The 14,597-nt window shown below is 34.2% G+C and overlaps 1 protein-coding gene across 2 annotated transcripts; it reads left to right on the top strand.

The window, feature by feature from the left end:
- The first annotated feature begins 6 nt into the window (after nucleotides 1-6).
- LOC119192868 (CCR4-NOT transcription complex subunit 6-like) lies at nucleotides 7-11,783 on the top strand. Of its 2 annotated transcripts, XM_037446617.1 has the most exons (4): nucleotides 7-116; nucleotides 360-477; nucleotides 8,798-8,913; nucleotides 11,450-11,783. In XM_037446617.1, exons 3-4 carry the CDS (start codon nucleotides 8,806-8,808, stop codon nucleotides 11,660-11,662), a joined length of 321 nt encoding a protein of 106 aa, XP_037302514.1. In that variant the 5' UTR covers nucleotides 7-116; nucleotides 360-477; nucleotides 8,798-8,805; the 3' UTR covers nucleotides 11,663-11,783. The 2 variants fall into 2 exon arrangements, with proteins under 2 accessions (XP_037302514.1, XP_037302513.1); XM_037446616.1 differs by lacking the exon at nucleotides 360-477.
- The last annotated feature ends 2,814 nt before the right edge of the window (nucleotides 11,784-14,597 follow it).

Here is a 14,597-nt window from a genome sequence, read left to right as displayed (position 1 = left end):
TAAATGGACGTTTGATGTGGTTGTTTGTCAAGATAGTGCTATTGTGTGTTTACAGTGATTTATTTCCCGTTGCTATAATCCTAATTGAAGTAAAAGGTTTTAAGGAGTAGATGAAGGTACATATATTTTACATTTAACATTATTTCATTGAGTTATCACTTTAACCTCGTATAGTGATTTGGCGCTTGGAGTCGACTGTGCTTGGAGTCGATCTCTTTCATGTCAGCTGTACACAAAGATGCTACGCATTTACAGTTTAATCGGCAAAATAATGAATTAAATCATCATTTTTCATAGAAACAGTTACAGTTTCTGTAGTTAGAAGTACATTATTAACGTATATCATTGTTATCCTTTAGGTTTATCTCCCCATCCACGGAGGTTATGGAAGAGACTTGTCCCTATTTTTCGAAAGAAGATAATTTATCGTATAAAGCAAATTTATCACACCTAATGACCCCTCGCGGTGTTATAAAGGTACACATTATCGTTACGTTGACATTTTATCCGTAAACTTAGCGTCCATATGTATGAAAACAATCGGTATCAATGTTTACGTAGATAAATGTAAGATGTTATTTGTACCACAAGAGTATCAGTCGGTATTATGCAAAAAACCGTTGTACTGTATTTGGTGGTAACTGTACGTATGTTTTACGATAGGTTTGGATAATTTAATACACTTAGTTTTGATACCTTGTCATCCAGAAGTTAGATTGACCACATATAGTGATTCATAGTGTACACTAATGTGAAATAAAATTTCATTACAATTTACTTTAAAAAGTATTAATGTAGCTAATATCTGGTAGATATTCCTATAGTAGACTGTAATATAATATTAGATCTATAAGCCATAAGTCATTTTGGATCATAAACATTCATCCCTGTTGCCGAACCGTTAGTTGGCTGCTAGCCCACGGCAAAATGAAGCATGTCATTACATTGCAGTAACAGTGTTTATCAAGGTGAACATAGTATTTCCCTTTACCTGTTATAAATACAATCATTCTGAATACATGTCAATGCTGAGGTAATTTTATTAACAATAAAAATGCCAATTTAATTTACATGCATCAGTAAATGTTAATAATAAATAATTTTGTGGCTAATGATTGAAACTTAACCTTTTGTTCATAGAAAATATACATAGTTTTATAGAAATAAGGGATGTATTTCAATAATTTATTATGAATTAGGTTATTGATACAGACATATTTTTGTAAAACATACACTAGGTTTACTTAAAGAATATTACCAATAAGAAAGAAAAAAACGCCTTTGCAATTAATATGACTAAGAATAATATATCTACCACTAAGAAACTTTATTATAATTTAATCATAAATACCATAATTATTATTATGAGAAATTGTTAATTTTCCTAACTGTAATTTTTCATATTTATGACAAAAATTTTGTGTTTTAATTACCAAATTAGATGAATATTCTAACAATATTTTGTTTTAAAATTTTGTCAATAATTTGAGACAAATTTATTATTTATCTACTTATTTTGCACTAATAGTATCAGTGTATACTGTAGAAAAACATTAACTTAATTTAATCCATTATTAAATTCTATTTACTTTTAACAATATTTTACAAACTAAGTTTACAAAAGAGTACACTTCATTTCAAGCTAAGGACTACACAGTTGTTTGGCTTACATTCTCACTAAATAAACATCGCTACAGCCATTCCTATCCTTATTTTTACCACAATTTTAATACACTCTTTAAATTCTTCTAAACGACAACTATTGCTTATGAATTATGCATAATATTCACAATTACTTTCCAGTAACATGCAAATTCTGTGGCATCTTCCTACGCAATGTGGCCATCGTGTTTGAAACAGCTCATTGGTGTCACAAAATGTTTATAAATAAAACTGTTTGTATCATGTGGTAATAAAGATGGATTTAATTCGTATTCCAATGAAATAAGTCAAGGTGATAGGCATAATAAATATTTATCTTGATGAAATAACTTAAGGTCATGTTTATATATTCGCAAAGGGTTATGTAGAGGCAAAACTGTTATGCCAATATTCTTACATATGAGAATTATATTTTGGCTAGCCGTAATAATGGATAGAATACTCATCTAGGGCTATTGGAGTGTGTTTTTCTTAATTTTATATTAAATAAGTTTTCACATAAAAAGTTGTCCAATCTTAATTGAACTCTGATCCTGAATAATTATTGACTAAACTATAGGCTAATGTGATAATACATAAACATATATAAAATAATTGATTGTAGGAAATATGGAAATAATCTCATATTGACACAATAACATTCACAAATTTTAGGTACTGGTTTGATAACTTTGAGGCATTTGCAGTGCTTCCTTAGTTATTAAGTTGACCTTCCGACACCCAGTTGTTATTGTCATATTGATTTCGAAATCTTGTGTAAACATTATGTTGAAAATATACAGAAAGCGTGGCTATAAGATATACTTGGGGAATGAGAGAATTGAATATAACTTGCATTTAACAATTGTCTATAAGCCCTAGGGTTACCTCGAATTCCCGAAAGACGGTTCCTTTGTTGAGGGTACAGGGTGTTTTAAAATCTTCCACGCTACGGGCATATACTACCCACCCACGTGTATCGTGAAATTTAACGATGGAAAAAACCGCCATTTTAGAATAATATCGTCTATATTCATGTGATTTCCTTGCTTCCTTTCATATTCTAATTTACGAAAACGGACATGTCGTCAAATACGGTATTTTCGTGTAATTACGGATGTATGATAACCCTTATATTGTTATGTTTATTACATTTAGTTTACAACTAAGAATTCCAATATTAAGATTAGATGGATCAGTTCTTGTTCATAATATCTTAAGCTTATTTTATATAATTTACCACAGTATACTGTGCTTATATCCAGAGCCGCCGTGGCGTAGTAGTCGGTGAGCAGTCTGTTAAACGAAACACCGTGGATGCGATCCCCGTCATTTCGCGGTAATATTTAAGACTGAAAATTTTCCAGATACTCTCACCCACAAATTAAACCTTATAGCGGTCAAGAGTCAAGACCGTAACAACTGTTGAGTGTATTTTTTATTGAAATATTAAAAGTGATACTGGACTTCACCATCATACGTAAAATATTACGAGGATAATAATGTATTTTAGAAAATATGTTATTAAACTTTAATTTCTTGCTCCCTTGTTGCTAATATTTAATTCGAACGAACTGTAGGTCGCTAGTGTGAAGATAAAGAATTTTGTTTTACAATATATCAGAAAGCTTTGCAGTCACTCAAAGACCGTAATTTTACGTCCGACTTGAATGGATTAGAAATTGACCCAGTTACATCCGATAACAATCGTTGTTAAATCTTTCATGTGGCCTTTGTTGCTAACTGAACTATGAAAGATATGTTTTTTTTCCTTTTCGAATATGATTGAATTCTTTATTTAAATATAAATATTTTACTTAATACAGTTAGTGTGTCGATTTGTGTATACACAAATTTGAAAAGGTTCAATGATTTTAACATTTAACAATTTGTAGCTGCAAGTTAATTTGTTCAAGGAAAATTTGATAGGCAGTTAAATATGTACGTATTATAATATTTAATGTTCAATAACAAGGTAACTGCGTAGTAGTAAATTATTTAAATAAAGCATACTTATTTTATACGAAACAATATATTTTGTATTTAGAATGCGTTATTTCAATTTAAATAATAATTTTAAAAAAATCTAGTCGTAATTAACAAACCCTCAATGCTATCAAGTTGTCCAATTTCTTTCCTGCCTTAAAAATACTCGGTTCGCAATGTCTTGTATTTAATTTTTCAACAAACTTTCTCGGGACAATTGGCATTAATACATAAGTCAAGTAACATTATAAACAGTTAATAAAAGAACGCGCATACACACGCCTTATTTCCGAAGAGGTAGCCAGCGGCGCAACTAGTGCTTTACGTTTTGCCGTGCATACTCCTATGATGTGACAGGGGGCGAGCTTATCCTTAATTCGGGCACTTATTCCAGAATCCGGTCTGATACTGAGTAGGAAAATCCAATATGTTTGCCCGACATGGGTATCAAACCAGAGACCTCAGCACTACAGTCGCACTGTAATGTATCTAGGCTACAGGCAGACGAAATAAAAGAACTCTTGTATTAAACACGTGACTACTTTTTTTACAAACTGTAAGACGAGACGAACAGGTCGCTTACCTGATAAGCATCACCATCAAGTAAGCGGTGAAATATTTCGAAACGGAACTCAACACAACATAAAATAGGCACTAGTACGCACCAATTCGGTCTGCAATTCGTTCAAATGATGATTTTACGTGAATTACGAAAACGAAGCCGACAGGAATCGGGTCGTATGGGTCTCTTCTCACCACCGGATCACCGCCACCTATAAAGTTGGTAGTGGTACAAAGAACTTTGAATTAAGTACTCATTTACTAAGTACTTCGTGGTGCACTGTGCTAGTTAATCCGCAACCAATTTAACTGCATATAGCATTCTTCCATAAGCATATGAACGCGAATCAATGGTTTATTGAAATGGGACCACTTCGCGAACTTCCATTAACGAGTAAAAAAGGATCGCGCGGATCGATTCACTATACTCAGAAATATCTATATAAATACATACATACTAAAAGACAATCGTCCTTTTTTGTAAGTTTGTTAGAGAATGCAATTTGGTGGTTTATGCCCATTAGACAATATATTTGCCTATTCTATTGCATGATTTGAGAGGGGCCTATCCTTCAGTCATCACCATAGTCATCATACCATCAGTCATATAGTAATTATTAAATTTGAACCAAATGCATAGTTTTTTTTTTATATTTACATTATTGGCAGTTTTACATCATTATATGTATACATATTTTATCTCCATGTCATGAGGTAGAAAATAACACTAAATTCAGTTTTGATAAATAATGCATTTGATGAACGAATCATTTAAGCAGTTAGATATATGTTTATATAATTTTTCCCATTTCTGAATACGCTATAATTATGTTCGTGGTTCGATTTTAACTAAAGCGATGTCATGAACGTATCAGGTGTCCGTAATTGATGGTCACATCTGGGAGTTTTCCAGTCGATTTACTTTTGCCCGTAGGTTCGGCACAGGTCTCAAAAACTTGTCAGCTTTTGTGTCAGACATGTTGGGCCAATAAAGAGTGTTTTTAATTTATAAAATATTTATATTATTGGAATTTATACTCTAATACATTGTTGGATATTCACCATAATCGCGTCCACAATAGTTGTCATTCTGTCTAATAAACTGTGCAACAAATGAGCGTTGCACCGCTGTTGGATGAAAGAAGGCCAAACTAATGAACACTATGCCATTAGTAAAGATATAACCATTTATCTTACGCCTAAATTGACATAATCAAAGGGCTCTAAAACTATGTTATTTAAGGTAAATGAGGTCGCAATGCAGGCCTTTGCGAAGCTGTCGTGCGAGCCGTATCGTTGATGCCCTGTCGGTATTTAAATTGAATGCGCACTTGGACATGTAGCACTCTTGTATGTATGAAGTGACGTCACAAGTTGCATTTTTAACATTGCTGTCAGCGACGGATTTAGAGTTGCATTTGTGGGATTGAGGTTTTGGCGGGAAATTTTATGAGCTGCATTAAATTTGGCGTATGTTTGAGAATTAAAACTGACTGCCTCGATGGCCCTAGTTGGTTTGCGTGTATGCTACGACACCCGGTCTGAGATAACGGCTTCGAATCCCAGGCCAAGCAAAACTAATAAAATATTGCGTTTTTCTGATCAATATTAGACCGGAGTCCAAAATTAGTGCCCGATAGGGCGATAGACTCACCCCTTATCACATCATGGGACGGATTACTTGACGTAAAGTAAGTGCTTTGGTTACGCCTCTGTCTGCCCCTTCGGGTATTAAGGTGTGATGTGCGTTTATTTTGAGAATTAAAATGCCGATTAATAACCCTTATCGGTCATGATAAAACTAAGTCATGTATCGATAGTATAATAGAGATAAATTTAGTATTTATACAAACAAAATAAACACGAATACCACGACTGCGTAATATAGGGTGCAAATTGATTATAATATTCCCCTGGATATTAATGAAAATATATTCCATAATGTTACGAATAACTTAACAGTTTGCTTACCAAGTTAAAGATGGATTATATCTAATAAAGTTCGTCACAACTACGCTATTTTGCGTTTCAAAAATATGTTTACATCGTCGTGTTTTATTGATATAAAAAAATTCTAATAAGGTAATTCCGCGCGAATATTCCACAGCTGATTATAATTATAAACAAGTTAGACGATATCGTCTTGGAGTGTTTGTTTTCGTAGAAACGTGATTTTGGCGTTGTTTTTATTATTTTTTCCATTATTTGCATCGCACTTATTCATTTAAGCTTCTATTAATTGGAAAAAGAGCTTTGAAGAATTTATAAATATAGACTGCTATTTATTTTGAAACCTTGTTTTGTTTTTCTCTTTTAAGCCGTATTACATTTAACGCTTTGAATGGTACACAATGTTAAAGTATTTTTTCTCTTAAATTGATAAGCCTTAAGGCAGTTATTTGAATTATAATACATCGGAGACGAATCAGTCTAGCTCATGTGACACTCTGTCATACTTTTTCTGAATAAAGTTTCACTAGGATTTGGCCAAAGAGTGCCATTTTCTAAGAATATTAAGTAGAAATTAAGGATAACATCCAGCCTATGTAACCATGTTCTCATATGTAATACCTTATAGCCTTCTTCGATAAATGGACTATATAGCCCTAAAAGAATTTACAATTCGGTCCAGTAGTTCCTGAGATTAGCGTGTACAAACAAACAAACTCTTAAACAAATATATAAAATGTTACCTAAAACGTAACAACAAGAGGCGTGATTCGTCGTTGGTCAACATATTTGCACTGTATTAACTTACCATCAGGCGTTGCTAAGTCACCATCGCGCTAAGATAAGTAGCATTAATTTTACATTTAATTATAAAGGTATTTAGTATACAATAAAATTGATAAATTAGTACCGACTACCGCGTATTGTGATTCATTATTAGAACTAAATAATTATCGCTGTATTTGTTTTTTTCTACTATTCACTTTCCTGTATCCTGTATCCTGTATGCGGTTGACAACAATAGACAAATGACAAAACAAATAGATCTAAACAAGTGTGTTATGCAACAATTTAGGCGCAACATCTTTCTTAAAGGTATTTCGCAACATGTCGCGTATCGCTTATTTTTAACCGTTTGGATAGAATGTTACCAAACAATAAACATATTAAAGTTAGGTATGCAGTTTTCTCGGACCTTATGTCATGGCACTACAGATAACAGAATCTTTCTTCAATAGAGAACTTCAAAAGATTTTTGCAAACAGCTATATGCTACAATAACTGCCTAACATTAGGCGAAATGCATTCTTTACTTATTTACAAAGCTCGGGAACATTGAGCAATATTGCACCTCAATTGTTGCCTAGTAACGTTGCTTAATTGTCACTAGTCATGTCAATGCCGGCATTAAATAGAGATGTTCTCACCAACACGAAAATGTAACCGCGGCGGACGTTCCCAAACCGCTGATACATTCACCGCAAGTAGACAATGACTCATGAAAATCTAACTCTAGATTGAAATAAACATAAAATGCAGATTAATGCTTTTGATCGCGGTTCTATATTTATTTGCTGGCAGCATAATATTTAGCTGAGTAAATGGCGAGGTCCTGAATTGGCACCATTTGAAAGTAGCTCTACTACACTTGGTTGTAAGTGAAATACCATCCATACAGTGTCGTTTGACAAGAGATGATTACCTAACGTTAGTCCACACTAACTAGTGTTAGCGGCTGGCCTGATTAAAACTGTACATTCAACTGTTTAAAAATTGTGACTACTTCGATTTGGCATTAGCAGAGTTGTCCGTGATTGTATTAGTTTGACCCCAACTATTTGTTTTGAGTATCACACCATTGAACGAATACGAAACGATACAAGCGCGATGTTTATGTTGAAGTCGTAAATGTTGACGAATATAGTGCAATGTGGGTGGCAGCATTCTGCTGAATTTGTAATATGCTTTACATTTTGAGTCCACCGGTAATGCATTACATATCGTATACGTAAACACTCAACAACAAACACATAAACAGCTTAGTACCTATGTTTTATAATATTTAGTAGTGTAAAAGATATAATATACACGATACAGTGAGACAGACACTCTTTATCAATACTAAGATACAAGACCCACGTCGTTGGTACGGGGTATTTAGGAATATGAAGTACATACAGCGCCGTGACACCCAGACGCGAAGCAAATATTTGCTGATATGCCGGTCGTGAGGGGGCTAAATACAATATTTCTATGGCAGGCTGCGGCTAAATAAAAACATGAAAACGCATACAAAACACGTCGTATTGTAAAAGGTTGTCTAGTTCTTCGTATGCTTCTCTTCCAACGGAGCTTGTATTACTACAAAGCATTACTTTTACTGTTGCTAAATAGGCACCATAAGTTTGCGGTTAGGAAAAATAATTGTAAACAAACATCTACCAGCTTTCACAATAATAATGATCTACTTCATTGTATTATATGAGACTTGTTTCCCAAAACCTGACATAGGCATTACTTATAAACTGTACCTCAGTTTATTTGCATTTGGTTTTCCCGTTCCTAGTTTATAGTTCCCAGACTGCCTTACTCGAGCTAATTGAACGATTTATAGGTGGTCACTTAACGCATATTGATGATGCACAACGTTGCGTTGCAGGTGACAGAATGTCTCGCAACAAAGACAAGCAAGAGGGCGCGGCCGGGCGCACTTACCACATCATGTCGGAGGCGGAGCGAGCTTCCGGCAGACGAGGCGGGTGGACCACGCTTGAGGTAAACACATCATTATCTGGATCTTCAAAACCATTATCTGTGAACTAGTTTTTAATTAGCAAGCTGGTTTTGGAATGAGCAACAAGGTGTCTAGCGTAAGTTTCTGGTGGTAACTGGTTTCTGGATCTTCAATATCATTATGTATAAACTAGTTTTTACTTAGTAAGTTGGTTTTGGAATGAGCAACAGGGTGTCGAGTTTGAGCTTCTCTGGTGGTAACGGCTTTTTCGGCGGTAACGTTGATTGGGTCGAATAAATTTAGTTCTATTAAATGCACTAAATTTTATAAATTATGAGGTAAAATAAATTTTGTAGAAGATTATTGATAGAAAGGTGTACTGTCTCTATATTTTGTGAAGATTTGTAGGAGGCACCTTGAACAAAAGCCAGTACGCGTAAATTTAACCGAAATCGCTGAAAAAGTCCGTAAATAATTTTATTTGTACATCTTATGCTTAACACGTGTTAGAATTTAGATGGTCACATTATGTGTTATACTTGTAAAGGTAATGTTCGGGAAAGACATAATGTGCGATGCTCTATTACACAAGGCAAATTTGATGTCTATATTCAATTACTTACGTGTCTTGCTACAGTAGCGGTTTTTCCATATAAACCGAGAGAGCTCTTTGTAATTATTTTCAACAACAAAGTGTTTGTACTTATATTTATCACATTGGCTATAACGACGGATAACCATGTCAAAGCCGACGAATAGTGTGTTGAGAAGCAACTTTTGATTGCCTTTGTAAAATATGTGATACGAGAACTATTGTATATTCCTATATTGTTTGTGTTTATCTTCACCATTCGTAGCATTATAAATATCATAGTATGAAACTAGTGAGACTGAAGCAGCACACTACTTTTTAACCCACTTAAAGAAAGAGGAGATTCTCAATTCAACTCTATTATTATTATTATTTTATGTTTTTATGGTTCTGAACATGCACAACATACACATTTAACCCGCGATTCTAATAATTTTGTAGTCATCTTGCCGCTGATTGGCAAACACTGCTCTTGCCCTGTCTTGGCCCCTCTAATTCCTGATATGTCTATCTATGATGACTATTGTTCTAGAGGTCGAAATTTGCCCGTCGAATATTTGAAGATTATACATAAATTTGTTTGCGCTCCTCTTTATAACCCTAAAAATAATTTAAATGTCGAACTCCGTGCGCGCAATATGCTTAAAAAGAGTTGGAAAAGTTTTTTATGGTATATATATAAATACTAGAGTAAATTCTATCTACCATTGTGTATGATGTTACTGGAAATACCATCTGTGTTGCATTACTCTTTATTCCTTATATTCATTTGCCACAATAACGTTAAAAAAACGTTATTTGTGAATAATTTATAACAGTTCTTTAATAATAACTTTTAATTATTACCTACCTATTTATACACACGTGATCAATTTGCTTGATACGGTCGTCCCATTAAAGTCACTTGGCAAAGAAACCCGTACGTCATGTAATGATTTTAATTGTCCTGCGTCCAAACAGAAAGAATTGAATGATGCGGACAGTATATTTTAAAATGTAGTTTATGTAGATATTTCATCTATTGCACACTTTCGAAATCTATGATGGTCTGTATTCTGTATGTCAAACGATGTGGCTACAAGAATAGAAACCTTCAATTTTATTACATAAAATGAAAATTAGCTCCTATTGCTGTTTGTCAAGGTCGTATTTGTATATGAAATACGGCAAAACCATTCGATAAGAATGTTACACTCGTAGTTTTAAACTTCACAGTTCAGTCCATAGTCCATATATAAGACTAGTTTAACCGTTGTATGTTGAGTAAAAGGTATCTTGCCCCCCAGACGAATCACCTGCTGCTATTAAAAAGAAAATTAAACTTTCACCTTTATAGTTCATGCCTTAAGCAATTTATGGAACGGCTTTAAGTTATTCATGTTATTCTGGAAGAAAGCAAACGATCGCTATCCTAGAGGGCATTAAGTTCATAACAAAGTTCAAGATTGTGTTCAGACGAGGTAATATAGAATTTTAAATACTTTATTTTCGAGAATAGCTATTTCAACTACAATATATAATGAAATGAGGAAAAAGTGGCTCTTGGCTCATCATGTAAAAGCGTAATGTCTTTTACTATATTTTCTAGAAATGACTTCAATTTAGATTCCGAATACTCACTATTTTGAATTTTGAACTGGTCTCTATAACTGACTATAAACCAATGCCGTTAGTGCACCGAAAGCATTCGCCAACGTACCCAGCGATATGGTACAACAACAGAGAAGGACCAATAAAAAATATTGGTAGCTGGTGTACACTAAAATCCTCAATATCAGAATAGGCAGGTGATCAGTTGAAAAATCTAAATTAAAACATCTGAAACTGATGTCTTATTAGTAACAGCATAAATTGTGACCATAAACCATATTGTAGTGTGATAAAAACGAAACTAAATCTTCGATGTTATGGATCTCACATTACATAGGAATAAAGGTCGATGATATAGCAAACTGTGAAGTGACGTCATTGTTGTGACGTTGCAGGTAACAGGAGGTGTGCGCGCGCTGGCGCCGCAGCTGTTCCAACTGACGCACCTCACCGCGCTGTACCTCAACGACAACTCGCTGCAGCGCATACCGCCCGACATCAGCCTCCTGGCCAACCTGCACACACTCGACGTCTCCAACAACAAGTTGCGCTCGCTGCCCGCCGAGCTCGGTGACCTTATACAACTCAGGCAAGTCTGCAACCTTTAAATTATTGGCTTTGGTCTTTACACTCTGGACAGACTGGTCGTGGTCGACGTGTAACGTTTCCTTGGTTAGAAGCAACGTGCCTCGGCTATTGAAGTCAGATGGGATTCAATTTTTTGTGAAGTTAAAGATGAAAATGTATTAGTTTTTTCGCAATAGATATATGTCATTTCTTGTTTCCAAAATTTTTATCTAGTAGTTAATAAATGACATGTGTTTAATTCGTGGATTTATCGTATGATATTTAGGTTAGAGGATTTATTCACTCACAAAAGACAATATCTATTTGCAATAAGTGTTAGTAAATTTAAATTAATAACTATTTAAAAAAATATTTGGGTGTGTATTTATAATTCTAGGGCATGTTAATCTCTTGACTGTAATGGTTGTGTGGCTTTAAATTAAAATACCTTCACGTATCAGGTCTAAGATTATTGGCCGAACCCTGTAAACCATCTTACCTGCTACCTTCGATTTCACAGCCATAGACCAATCGGAATAAAGTGGACATAGATACGCAAAATAGATTCAGCCCACAAAATGACACTTTTGAAATAATGAAGATAGAAGTTTTAGTTTTGGTCATTGATATTCTATTTTATATTTTGTAAATAAAAAGTTCAAATTAATATATTTTGACTAAGATGATTTTACTAATGGAAAATATAGACCCTATAGACTAGAACTAATTTGGCATACTCGGCTCATTTTTGACCATACTCTGGAGTAGAACCTTTTTGCGTATCTGCGTCCATGTTCGTGTGACATGCTTATAAATGAGATATTTTGATTGGTCTATTCTTATTATAAGCGCTTAGTTAGCAGTTGAGGTAGTTTATTGGAAACGGTCGTATATTCTTTCTGGACCTAACAACGCGGATGGTCTATTTAATATATAATTATACTAATCATCTGCCTCGGTGGCGTAGTTGTATTACGCGACGACTGCAACACTGAGGTCTCGGGTTCGATGCTCGGGTCGGGTCAGGTGATATTGGGTTTTACTACTCGGTTTCAGCCTTTTTGTGCCCGAAATGACCATTGGCTCGCTCCCTATCACATCATGGGACGGAATACACATGATGAAAAGTGGACGCACCAGTTGCGCATCTACCTACCCCTTTTGAGAGTGCTGATATTACTTTTGGTACCAAAGACAGCCTGGCGCGTCACAGGATAGCACTCTACTACAGGATTTGAGTTGCGTTGACATAAGGTGCGCGGGGAGCTTTACGTCCTCTGGTAGCCCTTGTAGCTAAGACTACTTCTATATTGCTTTAAATTCCCTGATACATAAATAGATGTTCTAATTAAATATTACGATAAACAAACCCGTTATCATAACTTAAGATTTAGGTATTACCACATGATGCTGACATAACTCCATGCATAATGGCATACATTTACCAAATCACACATCTTAAGTCATGGTTTAGATTTAGAAGCAGACTTGCAGAACTCCGCTTCCGTAAGCAATATTTATCATGTTGATCATCAAGTTAGCTGGCGTCTGCAAATTTTGAAGCTCTCAGGACTTGACAAGAATTTGTATAGAATTATTGCCGATGGTGTAACATCTTAGTCTAAACTTATCATTACAATAAATTCGCCTGTTATCATAATTATGAAATTGAAAATATGGAGAACATTCTGCACATTTGCGTACGACTAACAAACTCATGTTACGTTATAACACACTCGCAAACACCTATCAATTGAAAACTACCAATAACCTCGTTTCGTAATGTTGGCTCTTCGTTTGTCTTTTCTATACTTATCGTCTTCGTTTGCAATTCTTTCGAAGTCACGTGGACACACTATGTGGACAGACAAGTCACGTCACCCAGCAGATAAATACACGCGGTATCTGTTGCTTCTAGCAATTGATGGTTTTAGTGCCATTTTTTATTTGAATTAGGTCATGTGGAAATTGCCTTACTATCTTGATTTATATTATCAGTGGTTTGCATTTTTATGTTAACACTGATTTTTTGTTTTAATTTTTTTATCGTTGAATGACGAGACAAGTGAGTCGCTCGTCTAAACAGCTTCACTGTTCCTATTGTGCCGTGTCTGTTAATTTGTGACATTGTTGGGATACAATATACATTATCTCTACTAATTTATAATCCTACTTTTTTGATCTTTCCTAATCTCCTTTCTTCTTTTTTTAGTTTCGATTTGCATCCTCGATTCTATTTGCATTATTAATGTTTGTGGGCTTTGGCGCTCTTCCCATCACATGTTCCAAATGCAACGTTTTCCGATGTAATTTCCTTGACTGGTATATTTGAGATTATTAAAATTTGATAATGATAAAAGTTAAAATAATCTTATCAAGTTTTACAATTTATTTATGCGTTAAACGTTAGCATACGAGGTCGCTGTGACCTTAACATATATTTTTTAAATTGTTTATATTCTTTGATTATTTATTATTAAACTAGGGGTTCCTATTCCTATGTTAAGGCGTCTTCTATTGTATATTACCTGTAACCAGCTTATCAGTTATCAGCATCACTATCTTTATATTAAATAATGAGAGGAAACCTGTTTCGCTACTATTAAGTTAACATTATAAAATATATTTATTACATAGATAATGTAGAAAGTACTCATTGGAGCATTCATTGAGGTTAACTTGGTTATTGATGGAAGATTTATACTTTATCTCCCTTTTTTCTATTACTACTCTGATATGTTACAATACGAACTTATTAATTAGTGATATATTTATATTTACTGGTAACTGGTTTGTCGTGTATCGCTCCTATCCTTATTGTGGTCTGATTTAAGGTTAATATTTAGGTAAATAGTTTTATAAGAACTCAGTAACATGACATTATCCAAAGGCTTTTTTCTGAATATTATTAAAAAACAAATAGATTGCTGCTCTCACTATTTGTCTGTATCTTATTGTAATAGTTTTAGATGATAC

The sequence above is a fragment of the Manduca sexta genome, unplaced genomic scaffold (genome assembly GCF_014839805.1).
Source record: "Manduca sexta isolate Smith_Timp_Sample1 unplaced genomic scaffold, JHU_Msex_v1.0 HiC_scaffold_3290, whole genome shotgun sequence".
Lineage (NCBI taxonomy): Eukaryota > Metazoa > Arthropoda > Insecta > Lepidoptera > Sphingidae > Manduca > Manduca sexta.
Note: the sequence above shows the minus strand (reverse complement) of the source record. Positions and strands in the feature narration are given on the sequence as shown.